Source organism: Dama dama, chromosome 32 (genome assembly GCF_033118175.1).
Source record: "Dama dama isolate Ldn47 chromosome 32, ASM3311817v1, whole genome shotgun sequence".
NCBI classification, from domain to species: domain Eukaryota; kingdom Metazoa; phylum Chordata; class Mammalia; order Artiodactyla; family Cervidae; genus Dama; species Dama dama.
Window position 1 is genome coordinate 36,844,141 of NC_083712.1, and position 22,337 is coordinate 36,866,477.

Sequence of the window (22,337 nt, forward strand, 5' to 3'; positions counted from 1 at the left end):
TAACTACAGATATCTCGAAATTCTAGCCTGGTGTAGGAATGGGGATGGGGTGTCCTGGGGATATAAGGTACTACAAGATAGACTTGGTCCATCTTTCTGAAATATCAGTTGTATTTCCCTTCAGATAAGTAAAATATAAACATGAACACAAATACAGAAAAAAACTTTCTTGAATTGTGGAGATGCAGCTAGAAATGTCAAAGCCCTTTTGGGCATGCCACATCTTTCTAGGCTCTATCTGTAAATGCCTTGGGGATGTGACTTTATTTTCCTCTGCCAGTAGGTGTATTTAGTAGAAAGTGTGAGTAACACTGAATTGGAGGAAATTGTGATTCTGGGAGTAGAGTAGGGTGATTTCTATGGAATTGTTGTAAACTGTGCTACTTCTGCTTAATGTGTACATAACTGAGTACATCGACCTTAAAGATGGGAACTTCTGGGTAGCAGTGTGTGACTTCATAATGTTTCCTACTGTGGATGATGAAAAAAAAAAATCCCCCAATCAAATAACATTCCTTCATGTCATTGATTGCCAAGTATTATTTTATGGAGAAGAATTTGCAGAAATAGGGCCACCACCTTTTTTAGGAAATCACAATTCAGTCTGCCATTCTGGCGAAATAAACCTTAAACTTCCTAGAAAATGGCCATTTCTCTAAAAGGCCATTTCTCATAGAGCTTTAAGAGGAAGAGGATATAGATTTTGCTTCAATTCAGCTCTCATTTTCTTCACTGAAGAAACCTTCTGACAGATAGTCTGAACAGATGATAAGCAAACAAAAGAAAACCAAAAAACCTGCAAACAAAAACACGACTTATCTTTGTCCATCTCTAAGGACTTTTTGAGCCTGGTGATATGATTGTTAAATTAGTTCAGTATCCTTCTACCAGAATAAGTAAGGACAAGGAAGTGCATTCTAGAAATTTGTTGAGTGTCAAAGAAAAACTAACCAAGGTGTGAAAGTGCTGGATAGCCATGAATAATTGTCTACCTATGCTAGATATCACCACAATAAATAAAATTCCATTCCTTCCTTTGAAGAGTTTATACTCTAGTATAGTGAATAACATAGACTTATAAACAAGTCTTTTTCAAGGGAGTGTGGCTAGAGTAAGCACAGTGTGTTTTAATTTACTAATCCTCAAGTCCTGTGATACATTTTCTGGGCTAATTGCTTAGGAAGGAGGAGGGTTAATTTGAAAACCCCATGTTCAGGTTACGGAGAGAGCTTGAGTTGCAAGCCCATGCAGCATGGAAACTGCATGGAACTCTGTGGGAAACAAGGAGTCGGGGCTCTCGGGAGAGGTAGGCAGGTCAGATTGTGGAAGATGTTTGGATTCTCTGCTAAGAGTTCAGAGTCATCCATGACGTGTTCCAGGCCACTGCAGTGTCATGATCAGGCAGTGATACGGTCATACCTGCGAACCCCTGCCCCACCTGTTCAGCCACAGAGATTTAAAGGGGAGCAAAGCTCAGGACATAGCTTGCGCTAAGCTATGGGACTGCTGATGGGGCTTGAACTTTGCTGGATGGTATACTTTAAAGGGGGAGGGGAAAATGGAGATTCCAAGAACATGAAATGACCAAGGCTCTGTGGCTACTTGGATGCAGCGGTGAGGAGGAGTTAAAGTAGACATTGAGGAATTAATCCCAGATTTGGGTCTGTCTTGATTTGGGGTTAAAGTGACTGAATGAATGGTGACTTCCTGAAGTGAGATCATGAATAGAGTAGAAGAAATTAGTGTGGAGAACAAGATGATGAGTCTGGCTTTTGATCAAGTTATGTGGGAACTACCCATGGAATATATATGCACGGAATATACCCATGGAATATAGGATGAACCAGTCCATTCTAAAGAAGATCCATCCTGAATATTCATTGGAAGGACTGATGCTGAAGCTGAAACTCCAATACTTTGGCCACCTGATGTGAAGAACTGACTCCTTGGAAAAGACCCCGATGCTGGGAAAGATTGAAGGCAGAAAGATTGAGGAGAAGGGGACGACAGAGGATGAGATGGTTGGACGGCATCACCGACGCCAATGGACATGAGTTTGAGTAGGCTCCAGGAGGTGGTGATGGACAGGGAGACCTGGCGTGCTGTAGTCTGTGGGGTTGCAAAGAGTCAGAGCAACTGAATGAAACTGAACCCATGGAATGTTCAATGAATTGTCTTTATCAAGCAGTTGGGGTTATGAGCCTGAAGCCCAGGGATCAGCATCAAACATTATAATTTGGCAAGTAAGTTGGTCTTTAGGGTAGTAATGATCTTGTCCATCAGAAAGATAGGAGGAGCAGGTTTTTATCTGAAATACTTAAGATGGTGTGACTTGGACTTCCCTGGTGGTCCAGTGGGTAAAGACTTTGCCTTTCAGTGAAAAGGGTGTAGGTTAGATTCCCTGGTCGGGGAGCTAAGATGTCATGTGCCTTGCAGCCAAAGAGCCAAAATATGAAACAAAAGCAATACTGTAACAAATTCAGTAGAGACTTTAAAAAATAGCCCACATCAAAATTAAAAAGTCTTAAATGATATTGACTAAGAAAGATGCACAACCTGAAAATTGAGAGTTATGTTTTATTCAGCAGAAACTTTTTAGGACTCTAAGCCCAGGGCACAGCATCAAAGATAATGCCCAAAAATCTATTCTGAAGAGACAAGGGGAGAAGCCAGGATATATAAAAGTTTTTGCAACAAAGTACCAGGTAATCAGAATATCAAGGATTCAGTTCAGTTCAGTCGCTCAGTCGTGTCTGACTCTTTGTGACCCCATGAACCGCAGCACGCCAGGCCTCCCTATCCAACACCAACTCCCGGGGTTTACCCAAACTCATGCCCATTGAGTCGGTGATGCCATCCAGCCATCTCATCCTCTGTCGTCCCCTTCTGCTCCTGCCCTCAATCTTTCGCAGGATCAGGGTCTTTTGAACTGAGTCAGCTCTTCGCATCAGTTGGCCAAAGTACTGGAGTTTCAGTTTCAACATCTGTCCTTCCAATGAACACCCAGGACTGATCTCCTTTAGGATGGACTGGTTGGATCTCCTTGCAGTCAGGTCCGAGGGACTCTCAGGAGTCTTTTCCAACACCACAGTTCAAAAGCATCAATTCTTGAAAGCTCAGCTTTCTTTATAGTCCAACTCTCACATCCATACATAACTACTGGAAAAACCATAGCCTTGACTAGATGGACCTTTGTTGGCAAAGTAATGTCTCTGCTTTTTAATATGCTGTCTAGGTTGGACATAACTTTCCTTCCAAGGAGTAAGTGTCTTTTAATTTCATGGCTGCAATCACCATCTGCAGTGATTTTTGAGCCCCCAAAAAAATAAAGTCAGCCACTGTTTCCCCATCTATTTGCCATGAAGTGATGGGACCGGATGCCATGATCTTAGGATTACTGTTAACCAAAAGAAAACCCGAGGGAGGTAGGAAGAAGGTTCTAGAGGAAGGGGTATACTTATGACTGACTCACGTTGATGCATGGCAGAAACGAATGCAATATTGTAAGTAATTATCCTCTAATTAAAAAAGAAATCCCAGTATTTCAAGTTAAGGAATTTAGTGCTTTTCTCTGTATGAAAAGTGAAAATGTTAGTCTCTCAGTTGTGTCCAGCTCTTTACCACCCCACAGACTGTAGGCCCCTCTGTCCATGGGATTCTCTAGACAAGAATACTGGAGAGGGTAGCCATTCCCCTCTCCAGGGGATCTTCCTGACCCACGGATAGAACCCAGGTCTCCTGCACTGTAGACGGATTCTCTTCCGTCTGAGCCAGGAGGGAAGCCCTTTCTTCGTATGGGAAGATGCATGAGTCTGGGGTCATTGAAACCATTCCTTTGATACGCTCCTCAGCTACCTGGGGCCCATGTCCTGCTCTTTCTCATCCAGAGATTCCTCAGGTGCACTGTCGGGGGTGGCTGCCTTGGTTGATGCTAGATGGGCTTGGCAGCGGGCAGCCCTTTGTTTCCATCCTGAGTTCCCTCAGGGCTCACCATTCAGGCAGCTGTAATGTGATGGTTTGATGGCTGCCGTATCCTTTGGTTACTGATAGGCAGGCGGTATTTTAGTTCTCAATGGTTTCCCACACTACGCATTTTCCGTCCTACTCCCCAAATCCCCAAGTGCTGGGAGACCATGAGTAGACCATGAGTAGAATTCTCTATGTGGTTAAGAAGTGGACAGAGGGGAGCCATGGAGGAAACAGAGAAGGAAAAAAAAATTGACAAGTCACTGAGAAATCCACGAGTGGAGATTTTTCTTTCTTTTTTTTTTTTAATTATGAAAGTATGATAGCACATTTACAGGAGACTTGGAAAATTGCAAAACAAAACTGCATATAGTTCCATTATAGATTACAGTTATTTTTAAGTAGATAAATTAAAAGCTTTAGTTGGAGTTTCAGTATCAAAGGAAGAGTGGAGATTTTGATGAAGGAAGAAATGGCTCATGGTGTCAGTGTGCTCACCAGGTTAAAGTAAGACATAGGAGGGGTCAGTTTATTTGCTCCGTTGACTGGGACAAAGCAGTGTAATGAGACAAGGGTGTCAGGAGGTGCTCGTAGGTCCAGGAATCAGTGGAAGATGAGAAAATGGAGATGGTATGGATGCCCCTATCCAAAAAGTTGACCGCAGATGAAAAATCTAGAGCATTAGCTGGAGTTAGCCATTTGAGGAATAGATGCATCCTACTACAACCATGACATTTAGACTCATTTTAAAAAGTCAGAAGAGCTGGGTTTGAGTTCTGGCATCAACTACCCAGCTTTGTCCTCTAGTCGAGTGTCTCTTAAAACTTGCAGCCTACAAGGAGAAGCATACAGGGAGCTCTTAAAAAAAATTAAGGCTACTGGGCTTTGTTCAAGATCTGTTGAATCATAACCTCTAGGAGTAAGGTCCAGGAACGCTTTTGTGATTTTGCTGTCTTCCCACTGTCCACAAGTCCAGTTTTCTATGCAGCCTCCTCCTTCTCTTCCCATTTCTAAGTATGGTAATACCCTAAAGTCTCTCCTTCGCCCACAGGTTTTCCCTAGGTGAAATCTCTCACTCCATAGCGCCAGTACTGTCTGTCTGTTGTTGTTTACTCACTAAGTTGCATCTGACTCTTAGGCAACACCATATGGACTGTAGCCCACCAGGCTCCTCTATCCATGGGGTTTACCAGACAAGAATACTGGAGTGGGCCACCATTTCCTTCTCCAGGGGATCTTCCCCACTCAGAGATCAAACCCACATCTCCTGCATCACAGGGAGATCCTTTACCAACTGAGCCACCACACAATTAAGTGTCTCTTGATACATTGGTTTTTCTCGGCCCTGACCTTGCACCTCATCTCCTGATGACTTCATTGAGTGCCTCCCTGATATATTCATTCAGATATCTAGTCGGCATCTCAACATAACATGTCCCGGAGAAAACTGTCTTGGTTTTCGCCCCATCAGCGCTGCTGCAAACCTTTGTTTATCCCCACGTTTTCCAGTTCAGTAATGGTGCCTCAGGGCTCACGGCAAGACCTGGGTGTCATCCTGGACTCTTCTCTTTCCTTCAGTCACATCCCATCGAGCAACAGGCCTCGCCCCATCTGTATCCACAGCACATCCTGAATTGGCCCACTTCCCCCCATCTGGTTATTTCTTTACTGCCATAATCTCACTGCTCACTTTCTTGCCATCTTCAAATCCATTCTCCACACAGCAGCCAGAAAGATAAACAACAAAACATACAAGTCATATCATGTTCTTCCCTTGGCTGGACTTCTCCCATTGGATTTCCAGATCCCGTGATACTGGCCCCATAGGAAGAGCCAGCCCCTGCTTAGCTCACCTTGCTCCAAAATGCTCCCCTTTCCCTACATCAGCCCAGGTGACTTCTTTTATTACTCAAGTACCCCTAGTTGTCACTACTTCAGGCCTATTGTCATTCCTTTTTCCTAGCAAGAGTGCTCCAGACCTCTGAGTAGTTTGTGCTTACTTGCAAGCTTTAGTTTTATCTGCATTATTGGTTAGTCTCTTTGTCAGACTTAAGGTGAAATATAGAGTTTGCTACCAAAAAAAGTGAACAACTTCTGTCTGGAGTGATCTCTTAGATCCTTCCTGTTCGGGCAAGATTTATTTAAGGTCAGGCAAAATGCCACTCTAATTTCTTCCACTCACTTGGGCCGAGCAGAAAGCAGAGTGTTAGCTGGTTAGTGGCTTATTGCAGCGTTTAAGACAGGCTTAAGACGCATGGCCACATCTTGTCCCGATCGACCTTGCAGGCCTCAGGGAGAACTAGGGAAAGGGGAGAATCAAAATGCTAAAAATGCAGGATAAAAAATGTATTTCTTCTTGCTGCTAGGTTGACGTTTTCTTTTTTACTCTTTCTCCCTTCTATTTTTCTGCCCCCCACCCACCCCGCCCCTCCATCTCTCTGTAGTACTAGTACTGAATTACAATGAGATGGTGAGTATTGAAAGCATTAAGGTTCTTTTTAAGTCATGTCATCTTAAACTCTGCTAGTTCATATCCCTCTCATTTCTGGGGGAGGGCTGGGAGGGCACCCGGGAAAGTCAGGAAAGATTCTTCTGTGTGTGCTGTTCTTAAAACTCTGTCCCATCGACCTTGGAGTTTGGTGTTCACGTGCTCATCAGGGTGCTGGGCTGAAGATAAGCTCTAGTGCTGCTTGTAGGGGATGAGAGGTTTAGGCAGCACTGCAGGTGGAGAATCCTGACCATAGAAGGATAAGGAGTGCCACTTTGCTATCTACTCCTTGAGAACTGAGCAGGTGAGTCTAGTCAATGGCTCCTAGGATTGCATTGCTTTTTTCTCCATCAAAAACACTTCTGTTCAAGATTTGTGGTTACCAAGGGGAAGCGGGTGGGGGAAAAATGGTTTGGAAGATTGGGGTTAGCAGATTCAAACCATTATATATAGGATAAACAACAAGGTCTTACTATATAGCACAGGCAACTATATTCAATATCCTGTGATATACCATAATGGAAAATAATTTCTTTAAGTCACATATATATGTATGTATGTATATATAACTGAATCACCTTGCTGTCTAGCAGAAATAAACATAACATTGTAAATCAACCATGCTTCAACTTTTTAAAAAAGCACTTGTTTCAGTGGCTATTCCTGCATTCACCTAAAGCTCAATTTCCCCATTAGACTACCAGGAGAACAATAGTATTCTCAAACAGAAAGAAGGTGGAACTTACCAGTATTTTGTCCCCATAGCTGTCAGTAGAATGTGATGTAAAGATACAGACTGTGAGGTGTTAACTTTGTTTTAATTTGATTTAATACCTTGAAAACCAAGAAGCAGAGAATTCCTATGTTTTCACCTGATAGCTTTTGTTCAGATGTGCTACTTAGGTCTTGCTTCAGCTGTCCTTTGTGTATTGACATAGCCCAAATCAGTATAATCAATCCACAGAAATCACCTTTTATGGAACCTGGAGATAAAGCAAACCTTTGAAATTTTCCATAGATATAATTGCCTTATGGAGTCCCCGCCTATGGTCCTGCTAAGAGAAGTGGTACTGAGAGCCTTCTTAAGCACAGATGGCTATGCTCTGTAGCTCATAAATCTACTGTCGTGTCCACTGGACCAGGAATGCACACCTGGGCAGGTTAGCTGCTATAAGTAGACTCAAAATGAAAGACTTACGCAAGAAGGGTAAAGTGATTTTGTACTTGTGGATTCTGGCTCTTCTGAATTTGACTTGATCCTCAAAGAGAAGCAAGAGGTGATAGAGGCACCAGAAAGGGAAACATAACAGTTAAAGAAGCAGGCAATAGTGATCCTGAGATACCAGAGAGTGAAGTGAAAGTGTAAACCATTCAGTTGTGTCTGACTCTTTGTGACCCTGTGGACTGTAGCCCACCAGACTCCTCTGTCCTTGGGGTTCTTGTCCAAAGGCAAGAATACTGGAATGGGTCGCCCTTCCCTTCTCCAGGGCATCTTCTGACTCATGGATCGAACCCAAGCCTCTGCATTGCAAGTGAATTCTTTACCATCTGAGCCACCAGGGAAGCCAAGATGTGATTAAATACAGTTAATGGATAAGCAGCAGCCAATAAGACAGAACAGAGGGACTTCCCTGGTGATCCAGTGATTAAGAATCTGCCTTACAATGCAGGGGACTCAGGTTCAATTCCTGGTCAGGAAACTAAGATCCCATATGCTGCAGGGCAGCTAAGCCCCCGAGCCAAAACTGCTGAGCCTGGGCACTGCAACAGAAGAACCTGCATGATGCAACCAAGACTGGATGCAGCTAAAATTTATGTATATATATATATGTATATATATATATATATATATTTTTTTTTTTTTTTTTAAGCAGAATGAAAAGCAGTTGGTTAGGAGGGACACAACATCTGTGCTAAAAGGAGTATGAAATAACCCTGTTAACAGAATTGCATTGACTCTCTTTACCCCCTTGCTTGGCCATATTCCAGTCTGTTTATCTGCTTACTTTGTGATCTATATTCCGTCCTCCAAGCCTGGTGTGCGGTCTTTCTTGGTTTCCAGGGAGTCTTGGACGCAACATTGAGTCTTCCGCATATTCAGTTAATCCTCACATTTTGATGGAATCTGAATGGATGTTCGTGTGTCCTTGTAAACAAAAGAAGCCAAACACAATGGTATGCGTGGAGTTGGGAATGGCTCAATAGAGAGCAGGTTAAATTAGTACTCAAAGCGTTTTGTGAGCCTGCAGCTGTTTCTTCTCACCATAATGTGTCCCTGCTGTAGGATGCTGCCTTCCAACACCACTGTTGCCTGACAGACTATGCTACTTGTTGTGAAAGGGATAATGACACACCGTGCTAGTTATAAAACGATTTATTGACAATGGCAATTTAACAGCAGAGGAATTGCAGAGCACAGGGGAGCTAACGAAGCCCCAACGTTATTCTGTGGCTCAGAAAAGCAGTCTTCAGTATCCTCTGCACAAGAGGACCCCTGGCATCATCCGGACCCCTTGATGTCCCAATAAACAGACCCTGTGCATTGCACAGCACCAAGGTGGGATCAGAGGGAACATGGAAATGTTCACACCATCCAGCTTTCATCTAAGCTGTCCCTCCTTCCCTCTTGCTGCCAGATTTACTCAACAGTAGTTAAGGTTGTGGGCTTTGCTGGTGGCTCAGTGGTAAAGAATCCTGCCTACCAATGCTGGAGATGCAGGTTCAGTCCCTGAGTCAGGAAGATCCCCTGCAGAAGCAAATGGCAACCGACTCAAGTGTTCTCGCCTGGGAAATCCCATGGACAGAGGAGCCTGGAGGAGCTATAGTCCATGGCTTGCAGATGTGTTGTACATGACTTAGCAACCAAAGAATAAGTTAAGGCACACCTTTCAGAAATCTTAGGACAGAGAAATCTCCATGTGGAATTGTCCTTTAGGGTTGGCTGTCCTTCAGAAAGACCACAACGTCAGAACCAGACGATTCACAGCCAGGGCATGAAATGACAGCAAGGAGCCGCTTGGCATCAACATGGATTAGTGTGTTAAGGATGGGCAGAATTCACAGATGTAAGTAAGCCAGAGAGTTTAAGCCAGGCTGGCAAGAGAAGCATCTGTAAGTGTACCAAAATACAAGGAGATTATCACCAAAGAAAGAATTGACCTGACAGGAAGCCTTTTCTGTGCTTCCTTTGGGAACTGGAGTTAGGAATTGACTTCTCAGGTCATAACCTTCAGGGGCTGGAGCATTGAGGGCACCAAGCCTTGACTTTCCTTTTGCTGGCCTCCATCTGTTCTGCGTTTGAACTGGCCCTTTTATTACAGCAAATGATCTGTATTTGGCTAAGTTACAAATTCCTTTTATGTATGACAAATGTGGTTTGTTGTTCCTTTAGTAAAATATGGGTGGGAAAGATGTGGAGCTGATTTGAATGCCAGTGTGTTCGGCACTAATGGGACTTTATACCATCCTCCTGCAATCTTAACAAATGACTATGACTATTAAAAAAAAAAAAGACTATGATTTTTCACTGGCTGATTTGGTTTGAATGAGTAAATTATTTTTATTTCATTGCATTAACTGCCAGAACATTGAATGAGCCGATAACTCCCTGGTGTTTCTGAGCTGCAAAGAACTATTATTCGGAATTGAATTTTTATTGATTTTTCTGTGCTACAATGACTTTTCTAACATAGTAGCATGAAAGGAAAATGAGAAAAAGGCCAAATAGGGCAGAAGGTGAGGAAAGGGAGGCGGCTGCTTCCCATGGCCTGGCCGCAGATGGACCGCTTCTTGGCGAGTACTGCGGCCTGCTTGGTCTTGTTGCTGATTGTGTGATTTACAGGTTAGCCAAATACCTGGCTTCATCACCTCTCCCTCCTCTTCCCTGCCTTGGTTCCAGCCATTGTGTGCCTTCTTGGCATTCTGCTGAGGAACTGAACAGGGGACAGGGTGAAGAGGCAGCAGAAACAGTGATGCTCCACATTGATCAGCTCTGATGTTTGCTAGTATCCTTCACACTAGCTATGAAGATGAGAATGAGCATGCGTTACTTTAACAGCATTGTAGTACATTTATCTATTGGAGACGTATGTGGTATATTAATATATAATAATCACTCAGATGAGTTGACATGGAAACTCACTGGTCGGTTTATCCATTCAACAAATATTTATTTAGTGACTACTGTATACCCACCCAGGTACTGAAGGGAGGCAATGAACCAAACAGATGAAAGATCTCTTTATCTGCAGAGATTTCCATAAGTAAAATCACATTAGGATGACTATCTCAGCATGTACTAAAGACTGAAAAATATGGTCCTTCTTGCTTCCTTCTTTAATGGATGTCGTAGGAGTGAAACTTGGTACAATAAAATGAAACAAAATGTACTTCTTCCCTGGCTTCTGATTCAGTTTGGTCTAGTTTAAAGAATCTTTTGACAACTTGTAGGAAAGAGGGGCTTTTTTTGGACCTTTTTTTTTTTTTTTTTCTGGCTGTAAAAGAAATCCACATTCATCACAGAAAAATTTAGAAAATGCAGAAACAGATGAAGAGTATAATGAATATTCCCATAATTATCCAGTAGCAAATCTTTGAAATGCTGAGTGATTTCTCTTTAGGGCTTTTCCTATGACATATATAGCAATCCCATACCAGTTGATATTTAAACATTTTTAAATCTTCAGTCTTGATATGTGTGTGTGTCTGCTGCTTGGTTCAGTTCCCGTCTACAAAATAATAGGAAAATTATTATTTTTTCTTTCCATAGACGATATGAGTGTCAGTGAGATCAGAAGGTGGAAATCTATTTATATTCCATCCTTTCAATATTATATATGGACAGAAGACCCAAGTCTAAGAGAGGAGTGTCCTTATGGGATGTGCTAACTTATGGAAAGGGAGGTAGCTATGCAGGCATTTTGCAGAGACTTGTAAGAAAGAAACCAGAGAGCATGTATATATAAAACAATGTTTTAAGCAAGTAAAAGTCTGATGGAAATAGTAAATGAGGTATAGTGTGTCCGGCAAAGGCCTGTGAGATGCTCTGCCTCTTCCTACCTAGACCTTGCTTTGAAAAACTTTCCTCTAATGATTAAGGTACATCCTACTGTAATATAGTTTTATGGAACTTCCTACTTCTCTATTTCAACGCTCATCTCTTGAGTGTGTGCTAAGTTGCCTCAGTCATGTCTGACTCTTTGTGACCCTATAGACTGTTGCTCACCAGGCTCCTCTGTCCAAGGGATTCTCCAGGCAAGAATACTGGAGTGGGTTGCCATTTCCTTCTCCAGGGGATCTTCCCGACCCAGGGATTGAACCTGCAGCTCCTGCATCGTGGGCGGAATCTTTACTGCAGAGCCATCAGGCTTGTTTATTATCTATCCTCCCTGCTGGAGTGTATGCTATAGGAAGGCTGGAATGGTCTGGGTCAAGTTCAGTAATGTACCCCTGCTGCCTGGCACAGTGTCTGGCCATGACCAACAGTATGAGTGAATTCTGAATAAGGCTGTTACACATTTATGGAAAACCTGGAAGCAAATTAAGAGAAGGGTTACTCACTGAAACAAGTTTCTAAAGCAAATGTACCTACTTTCATTTAGATATAAACGCATTCTATAAAATGATAATTTTTACGTTTGGAGGAGTATCATCCTTATATATTAAAAAATAGATAAAAGAGATCACTCACTGAATACCATTTTATCTTACTTAGTAATTTATTCAAGCATTTACTTGTAATTTAAAATATCCTTTGAGCTTTTTTTTTTAAAGTTGGCATAGTATTACATTATATGAATGAACAAAAAGATATTAACCATTCCCATATGATTAAATATTTAGATTATTAGCAATCATTCAGCATTGTAAATGATGATTTGAAGAATATCACTATGCTACATATTTCTATATAGCTCTTTAATAGTTTTCTTAGAAAATTTTAGTAGTGGAATTACTTAATCATATAAATGAACTCTTTTTAATAATAGCTCTACTGAGATTTAATCCATATGACTTGGCAATTAATTCATCTATTTAAAGCATATGATTTAATAGTGTTTAGTTTGCTCTCAGAATTGTGTGATTATCATTGTTGTTTAGTTGCTAAGTAGTGTCCAATTCTTTGTGACCCCATGGACTATAGCCTGCCAGGCTTCTCTATCAATGGCTTTTCCAGGCAAGAATACTGGAGTGGGTTGCCATTTTTTTCTCCAAGGGGCCTTGCTAGACCAGGGATTGAACCCACATCTCCTGCATTGGCAGCCAGATTCTTTACCACTGAGCCACCAAGGATGCCCTGTGCAATTATAACCAGAGTCCAGTTGAGAATACTTTTAGCACATAAAATAGAAGCATTCCCAGCCCTTCCCCCCACCTCACCTGCAGCCCTAATTAAATGCTTATCAACTTTCTGACTATATGTATTTACCTATTTTGGACATTTTTTTTTTTTTTTAAACAAATGGAATCATACTATATATGGTCTTTTCTAACTCATTTTTTTCATTTAGCATTGTGTTTTCAAGATTCCTCTACATCATAGCATGTACCCATTCTTTATTTTTATTGCCAAATAATATTTGGTTTTATGAATATACCAGTATTTATTTATTAGATAATGAACTCCTAAATTAACTTTTAAGGACATTTGGTACATATTATAGGTTTCTTGTTTAACCGTTTTCAGTTCTCCTAGCAATGTTTAAGGCTATTCAGTTCTCTTAGTCAGTCAGTTCAGTCGCTCAGTCGTGTCTGACTCTTTGCGACCCCATGGACTGCAGTACGCTAGGCTTGCCTGTCCCTCACCAACTCCCAGAGCTTGCCATCAAACTCATGTCCATCGAGTCAGTGATGCCATCCAACCGTCTCATCCTCTGTCATCCTCTTCTCCTCCTGCCTTCAGTCCTTCCCAGCATCAAGGTCTTTTCCAATGAGTCAACTCTTCGCATGAGGTGGCCAAAGTATTGGAGTTTCAGCTTCAGCATCAGTCCTTCCAATGAACATTCAGGACTGATTTCCTTTAGGATGGACTGGTCGGATCTCCTTGCAGACCAAGGGGCTCTCAAGAGTCTTCTCCAACACCACAGTTCAAAAGCATCAGTTCTTCGGTGCTCAGCTTTCTTTATAGTCCAACTCTCACATCCATACATGTCTACTGGAAAAACCATAGCCTTGACTAGAAGGACCTTTGTTGACAAAGTAATGTCTATACTTTTTAATATGCTGTCTAGGTTGGTCATAACTTACTCCAAGGGGTAAGCGTCTTTAATATCATGGCTGCAATCACCATCTGCAGTGATTTGGGAGTCCAAAAAAATAAAGTCTGTCACTGTTTCCACTGTTTCCCCATCTATTTGCCATGAAGTGATGGGACTAGATGCCATGATCTTAGTTTTCTGAATGTTGAGTTTTAAGCCAACTTTTTCACTCTCCACTTTCACTTTCAAGAGGCTCTTTTCATTCAGTTCTCTGTACTCTTTCTAAAACTGGAAGCTATCCTTTAAAACAAAGAAACAAAACAGAGACTGCTTGGAAGAGTAAAGAGACATACTGATGCTTTTTAAATTAGTATTTCAGTAACAATTAGTGATATTGACACTTAAATATATTATTCATTTGTGTCCTTCTTTTGTAAGTTATGTTTTCATTTTATTTTAGGGTATTATCCTTCTCACTTTGTTCCAAATGTGCCCTTTATAATATATTAAGACTGTTAAACCTCTGCCTATAATTTTTCTTGTAGTGTTTTAAGTGAAAACAGGTCTCAGTTTTGACAAAACAGTATCTGCTGATCATTTCCTAAGGTATTCTTCCTCCAATTTTGGGTTTATAAAAGGCTTTCCTAACTTAAGATCCAATAAGTATTTTATTACTGCTGTGGCTTTGTAGATAATATTTTTATTAAGATGGGATTTATTTTGGTATGAAATAAGACATAGATCTCACTTTATCTTTTTATCCAAAAGGCCATCCTAATTTGTATATTTTATATTTAGTATATATCATATACTGCTGCTGCTGCTAAGTTGCTAACTTATGTTTTCATTTGAGTGCCTTTGAAATTGTAGTTTATTAAACAATTTGTATATTGATTAATGCCAAGGTCTTTTAATAATCATGGCTCTATAATAGGATATAATAATAGATGTGACCTTAATTAAGTCCTGTTATGTACACAGTGCTCTTAAAAGGATTGTACACATATTAGCATTTCATTCAGACCCAACTATATGTGATAGAAATTAGTATGTTCATTTTCCAGATGAGGAATCTGAGGCAAAGAGAAATAAAGGTACTTATCAAGTCAAGGTGCTAGTAAGTGGCAGACCAACAATTCAGACAGATACAGGCATACCTCATTTCACTGTGCTTTGCTTTATTAAAGGCATGAAAACAGAATTAATATTGTGCATCTCCATTAGAACTCTTGGATGACCAGGTACATTGTCAACAAAATCTCAACAATGGTCTTAAAATAGTCAGCAAATCAGGTTGTAGACAGATGAGTTATTATCCAGGCTTTGTTGTTCTGTTATAGAACACTGGCAGAGTAAATTTAGCATCCTTCTTAAGGGCCATCAATTTTCAGAATGGTAAATAAGCTCTGGCTTAACTGAAAGTCATTAGCTGCATTAGCCCCTAACAAGAGCTGATATTGGCCATTCTAATAGGAGTGGGTTGGATTTGATTTTTGCATTTCTTTATTTAGTGATGTTGAACACCTTGTCATGTACACACTGGCCATTTGCATATCTTCTTTGGAAAAATGTCTGTTTGGGTCCTTTGCTCATTTTTGATTTGGATTGGATTATTTTGTTTTTACTATTGAGTTGAATGAATTCCCTGTGTGTTTTGGATATAATCCCCTATCAGATACATAGTTTGAAAATATTTTCTCTCATTCCTCAGGTTGCCTTTCACATTGATCATTTCTTTTGCTGCACATAAGTCTTTTAATTTTATATAGTCGTTGTTGCTTGTGATTTTGGTGTCATATACAAAAATGTGATTGGCAAGGGCTGTTTTTCACCTCTGTTTTCCTGTAGGAATTTCACAGTTTCAGGTTTTATGTGTAAGTCTTTGATCCAGTTCAAGTTAACTTTTGTGTGTGATGTAAGGGAAAGGTTCTTCTCTTTCACATTTCATTCTTTTACATTTGCATATATCCAAATTTTCCAGCACCACTAGTGAAGAGACTGTCTTTTTCCCATTTGGTACACTTGTATCTTGTTTCAATTGTTACTTAGCTCTATATATGAAGGTTTATTTCTGAGCTCTTGATTCTATTTCTTTCATCTATTTGCCTGTTTTTATACCTGTACCATGCTGTTTGATTACTGTTGCTTTGTGGTGTAGTATGAAATCAGGAAATGTCATGCGCCCAGCTGTGTTCTTTTTTCTCAAGATTGTTGTGGCTCTTAAGTGTCTCTTGTGGTTCCATGCTAAATTTAGAATTTCTTCTCTTTTTCCATGAAAATGACAGTGGGATTTTGATAGGGATTGCATTGAATCTATAGCTGGCTTTGCATAAAAGACATTTTAACAATATTAATCCTTCATGAAAATTTTAGTTACTTCTGTTTATTTATTGTAAAATACTTGTAAAATTATTTTTTACAGTTTTAAAAATTTTGTTACAAATTTCAACTATGATATACCTAGAACAGTTTTTCTTTTTCCAAATTATTTTGCCTTGTATCTAGTGAGCTCTTTTGCAAACTCAAGTTTTTTCTCAACTCAGAGAAGACTTAATTTTATCATTATTAATTTAATTATCATTTATTTTCTTTACACTTACTGTCTCCTTCTAAACTAACTATTGTATTTAAATTGTATTTCTCTAACTCAGCATTTTCTTTTGTTATTTATTTCATCCTTTTTCTGGCAAACTCATTTATCATTTTGTCATTTCCTCCTAGCTCATGTGTTCAGCTTATGTTTATTGATACTAAGAACCTTTCCTATATCAGTAGGCACTGGGACTATAAGAATGAATATCTCAGACATAAAGCCCATACTCATTGAACTGATGATCGAGTGAGGAAAAGAGATATAGAATATATAATTATTAGAGTTCTCCTGGAGGACATTTCTTAAACTAGGGTCTGCTGGATACTAAGCTACTGCCATCTCTAACACAAATGGTTTGTATTTTGCCAAGCTAGGGATAGGACTCCCTTGCTAGACCCTAGCTCCCTGTAAGGTTCCACCAATAGGGGGCGCCAGAGAAGCCCACAGAGTGAAAGGAAGGGAAGGCTACTACTTTCTGTTCATTTTCTGTCTCTGTCAACATCATCCCAGCAGAATTTCTGTATAGAAGTGGCAGCAGCTTCTTGTTTCCCACGTACTTTTTAAAAGCAATTCCAGATCCAGCTTTATTACGTGCTGCACCCCATCCCTCTCCTCCAAGAGATGCCAGCACCACCAGCCCTTCTTCAGAGATCGAGGTCTTAAGTCCTGGGTTCCTCTTCCAAGTTCCTGAGATGCCAGCACGCTGTGCCCTCTCCTTGGAGAGTAGAGCCCTCTCTAAGCTTCAAGTTCTGTAACCTCAGTCTCTTCCTTTGGTTCCCTCACCCCCCATCCCTGGGATGGGAACAGCTCCTAGGAGTTCCCCTTTTGCCTATTTAGCCCTTCAATTTTTACATTAGTATTTTCTGTTAAAACAACTGTGTCTTGACTGGATCCTGACAAATCTGTCTTCTGTTTTACTATTCAATTTTCAGCAATCTTCAGTATGCTGTTTACTGTCTCCATGACATATAGTTCTAATTCAGCAGTTATGTTGTTGTTTTTTTTTTTATGCATAGTGGCAGTTTTCTTGATCTCAGATGTTATCCTATTTATAAATCCCTACTCTAGATTCTCAGTTACTATTTCCTTTTGATTCTAAATAAATTAGAAGCTCTCCAAAAGTGCCTCTTGTTTCCAGTCTTAGAGGAAGCCATTTCAGTTCTATGGTTTGTCTCCTTCATTTGTAGTCTAATTCTTTTCACAAGACTGGGGATGTTTTTCTTACTGTTGGAATTGACACAATTTTCTCTGTGAACCTTTCACGCCTTGGAACTAGCATAGGTGATAAAAGTATCTAGTTTGCTAATTCAGAAGTTGTCTGGAATTCCCTGGTGGTCCAGTGGTTAGGATTGTATGTTTTTCACTGCCAGGAGCCTGGGTTCAATCCCTGGTCGGGAACTAATATCCTGCAAGCTGCCTGGCAGGGTCAAGAAAAATACAAAATCAAAAACAAAAAGCCTAAACAAACAAACAGCAAAACTAGATTGAGTGGCCTATGGTGAGAATCATAGGTAGAGCTGAAATCATTTATTTCCATGTCTAAGAATTTATTTGTATAAATTTTGGTATCTTTAGTAGCAATCTGGAATTAGTCTGGTATGTTTGTCCTCCTGGGAATCGAAAGTACCAGAGTTCCTGCCACTAGTATTAGGCACAAACCAGAACTCGGACACTTGGGTTTCTTATTCATTGTGATACCTGGTCTGTGATGGGCTGCCTTTGATGAGTTGGATCCATGTTTATGACACCACAGTTGTTGCCTGACCCTCTGTCTTCTGCTTTTAACCTTCCTATCTCCACATTTAGAAGTGGATATATACTTCTTGTTGGAAAACTTCAACAGTGATTGCCAATGTCAATTGGAAAGATCAGGGCGTTGTGTGGGTCCTTTCTTCAATCTGATCCTGATTGTATGAGATCAAAAAGAAATTTCTCCTAGCTTCTTGCTTATAGACAATACTCTTTCCTATATCCCAGTGTCAATACAGGATTTTCCTTCCTTTTTTTTTTTTTTAAAGATTTATTTAACTGGCTGCTCCAGGTCTCCATTGCAGCACGTGGAATCTTTCAGTTGCGGGACATGGGATCTAGTTCCCTGACCAGGGATTGAACCAGACCCCCTGCTTTGGGAGCACCAATTCTTAGCCACTGGAACACTAGAGAAATCCTCAGGGTTTCCTTTCTTTATATTTGCTTACCTACTTCCTTAAGCAGGTGGGAGTGTGGAGGGAAAATGACTTCACTCTAGTTTCTTCTCATTCGCTGATGGGTGGAAATACCCAAAAACTCTGCATTTTGTTACCATTTCCATTTCAAGTGAGCAAAGAAAGGAAATAGAAGACAAAATAGAAATAGTATAAGATAAAATAGAAATTCCCATTGTCTGTTTTCTGTGCTTCATTGGGTTGAATGCAGATTATTTGCTGTTGTCAAAACTGCAATCATTGTGTAGCAGCCCTGGGTAAGAGTTCCTTTTTGAAAACAAAACAATCAAAGAAGAGGAAAAAGTGGCAAACAAACCCAACAGAATTAGGCACAAAAATACCACTGTTTCTTTCCTTTAGCAAACTGATGTGTCATGTAAGAGTCACCCACACTCTGCAACAGGCTCATTTCAGTACAGAGTCATCTCTTTTATCTGTGGCTTCAGTTACCCACAGTCAACCTTAGTCTGAAAATATTCAATGGAAAATTTCAGAAATAAACATTTCACAAGCTTTAAGTCATGTGCTGTGCCTAGCAGCAGGATGAAATCTCCTGCCATCCACCTGCATCCTGCCCGGGAAGTGAATCATCTCTCCGTCCAGCGTGTCCTGTGCATTAATCTTAGTAGCTGTCTTGGTTATCGGATCAACTGACCTGGTGTGACAGTACTTGTGTTCAAGTAACCCTTGTTTTAATTAATAATGGACCCAACACATAAGGATAGTGATGCTGGAAATTCAGGGACACCAAAGAAATGCTGAAAAGTGCTTTCTTTAAGTGAAAAAGTGGAAGTTCTTAATAAGGGCTTAGTAAGGAAAGAGAAAAAAATTATATGCTGAGCTTCTTAAGATCTGTGGTCAGCATGAATCTTCTCTCCATAAAATTGTGAAGAAGGGAAAAGAAATCCGTGTTGGTTTTACTGTCGCCCCTCAAACAAAAGCATTAGAGCCACCACACTGAAGTGCTTAGTTAAGATGGAAAAGTGTTCCATTTGTCCAGTAAGATATTTTGAGAGAGACTATATTCATGTAACATTTATTACAGTATACTGTTATAATTGTTCTATTTTAGTCTTAGTAGTGTTGATCTCTTACTGGGCCTGCTTTATAAATTGAACTTTATCATAGGGATTGTATGCATAGGAAAAAAAAACCCAGGATATATAGGATTTGGTACTGTCTGTGGTTTCAGGCATCCACTGGGTTCTTGGACTATATCCCCCATGAATAAGGGGGTTGACTGTAGCCTTGATGAGTAAATTAGTCATAAGGAATGAGGATTTTTTAAACATTTATTGATTGATTTGTTTGGCTGCATCAGGCCTCAGTTGTGGCACATAGGATCTTCTTTGCATTCTGTGAGACCCTTTGTTTTGGTGTGCAGGCTCAGTAGTCGTAGTCCACCTGCTTAGTTTTCCCATGGCATGCGGGATCTTAGTTCCCCAACCAGGGATTGAACCCACATCCTCTGCATTGCAGCACAGATTCTAAACCACTGGACCACCAGGGACATTCCTGGAAAGAGGTTTGACTCCGTGATCCTTTCTGGGAGAGCAAAGGAGAATGAGTGGTCCAATTATGCAGGAAGCATGAGATTTTTCATTCCAGGGCTTATTCACATCCCCATAACTCATAGTTTTGTTATCAATTATGTGAACTTCCTCAAACTTGGAATTAGAAATCCTGAGTCGTAAAGACTGTGGCAATTTGCAGATCTGCAGTGACAATTTACAGATCTCTAATAGAAGGAAGCTTGGTTTTATGATTTGGGAGGACAGCAGAGAGACGGGAAAATAGATCCTGCCACCTGCCTACAGTGTGAGTCCTTGTAAGATCCTTGGTTTCACATACACTCACGATGATCTCCAAGTAGACAGCCTAGCTGACAAAAGACATCAGTCGCCTCTGGGAGGGAAAACATGAAGAGTAAAATTCCAAAGAAAGTGAATACATGGATTGCTGGGCTTGTTATTCATGGCGTGTTTCTGACTTGCTAAAAGCAAGTTTAATGTATTTATACCGTTTATACAGATGTAACTGATTCTGAAGTTCTGCTCTTTACAGAGAACATATTTCATGTTATTGTAAGCACTAAAGAAAATTAAATCAATAAATCCACAGCCTGTAATTTGAGATCCTCGGTTGAAGAAAAATACATTTTCCGGGAGGGAGGGGGAGGTCTTGAGGAAGGCTTGTCAAACTGTCTTCACTCCACTATCCCAGGCTTTCAAATGACAGCAGAAATAAGCTTGTGAGGTTAAATTATCAAAGTGTTGTTATGACACCTCCAAAAGAAGTAGAGGCCAACTCCCACTCTTGTTAATGAAGCATATGCTTAAGTAGAAAGCCATGCAAATGATAGTCTTTCTCTTTCTCAACTGTCCCTGTGTGTGTCCTTTTCCCTGAAAAAGATTTGTTGGTGAGTACTCAGAGACTAATGTCTGGACACACGGTAAATTCTTCCCCATCCCTGGCGTTGATATTCTCTGTGACCGCTGGCAAGCCAATTAACCCCTCCAAGGGTCACCCATCTACGTGTAAAAGGTTAATGGTGCAGCTTGTTTGCAAACAGCCTGGAGTCTTCCAAGAAAGACACTACATGGATGCCCAGTGTTGTTGCTGGACTGGAGGGCGTTGTATTTTTTAATTATATGTTTGGTTGGATAGGTTATAGATTTTGTTGTGGTTGAATGTTGCCTCTTCTCCCTGGTTACAAATAAAAGACTAATAGGTAATCACACTCTTATTACCATCTTCTAGAGCTCCCTAGAGGCGAAGGGATGCAGAGGTTACAAATTAATAATGCATTCTTTAGTTAATAAAAAAAAAATCACGTGTACCTCAGCTGCATAATAGCTGTGGATGGCAATTTATTAGACCAAGTGTTTTATCAGATGCTAAGTAGATAATGCTAGCGAAGACTCATGAAGTAATGAGTTTTTTTCTTTCCTGCTCTCCTAGTAAATCTTCTATCCATCATATCAGTAGAGAACATTAGGGACAGTTTGATTAAGGCTTATTTGAAATGTGTTTGTGAATATTCAGGAAAAGGATTCTTAACTCCTGAAACCAGGGTGGGTGTGTGTGTGTGTGTGTGTGTGTGTGTGTCTAGATTGTGACATTAAGCTCACTGTTTTATCATCTTTGGAGCAAATGTGGATTTTCCTGGCCCCAGAGCAAAGTGTCATATCTTTCCCACTCTTTGCAGATTTACGGAAGAACTTTGAGCAAGACCCACAGGGAAGGGAGGTACCCATTGAAGGCATGATTGTGCTACACTGCCGGCCGCCGGAGGGAGTTCCTGCTGCGGAGGTAAGACCAGGCCAGTTCCCAAGAGCAGGGACTGAGTCCTCTGTGTTCACAGGAGACATAAGCCAGCCTGGGCCAGGCCTTCTCGCTGCCTGGACACAACCACTAAAGATGGTGACGCGGCTGATGGAAATAAGCTGGAAGAGGAAATTGTCTCTCCTCTAATTTCTTAAGCTCTTGCCAGCCAATCTGGGTGGAAATTGTTCTGTGCCCTTCCTGCTGGGGACCTCGGTGATGCACGCGCATGCTCTGTGCTCTCCATCCGTCACCCTGGGCTCTCTGCTTTGTACGTTGGTTTCTAGATCCATCTAACAGGCAAAGTCAAGTGAGAAAAGTGTAGAAAGGAGGAGGTCGGGCTCCAGTGCCAAGTTTCACGGGTGTTTGCACTTTTCCTTCATTTGCTTACGAAACAGACATTCCTAGAGTATTTGTTATATTTCAGGCGCTGCTCTGGCGTGGGGGACACACAGTGTTGGAGGTCCCAGATCTCTGATCAGTTACCTGTTGTTCACAGTGAGGTGGTCGGAATCCAGAGTCGTCATAGTTTTTGCTCCTTGCTGGTTTTCTAGAAGCTTCTCTCA

General features: G+C 40.8%; 1 protein-coding gene across 2 annotated transcripts in view; it reads left to right on the forward strand.

Annotated features, from left to right (window-relative positions):
* The window catches only part of UNC5D (unc-5 netrin receptor D), a 615,641-nt gene that overhangs the window by 360,994 nt on the left and 232,310 nt on the right, over positions 1-22,337 (forward strand). For both annotated transcript variants that reach the window (XM_061134611.1, XM_061134612.1), the window contains exon 4: positions 21,656-21,759. In XM_061134611.1, the coding sequence (XP_060990594.1) occupies positions 21,656-21,759 (104 nt within the window). The remainder of the gene's footprint in view (positions 1-21,655; positions 21,760-22,337) is intronic.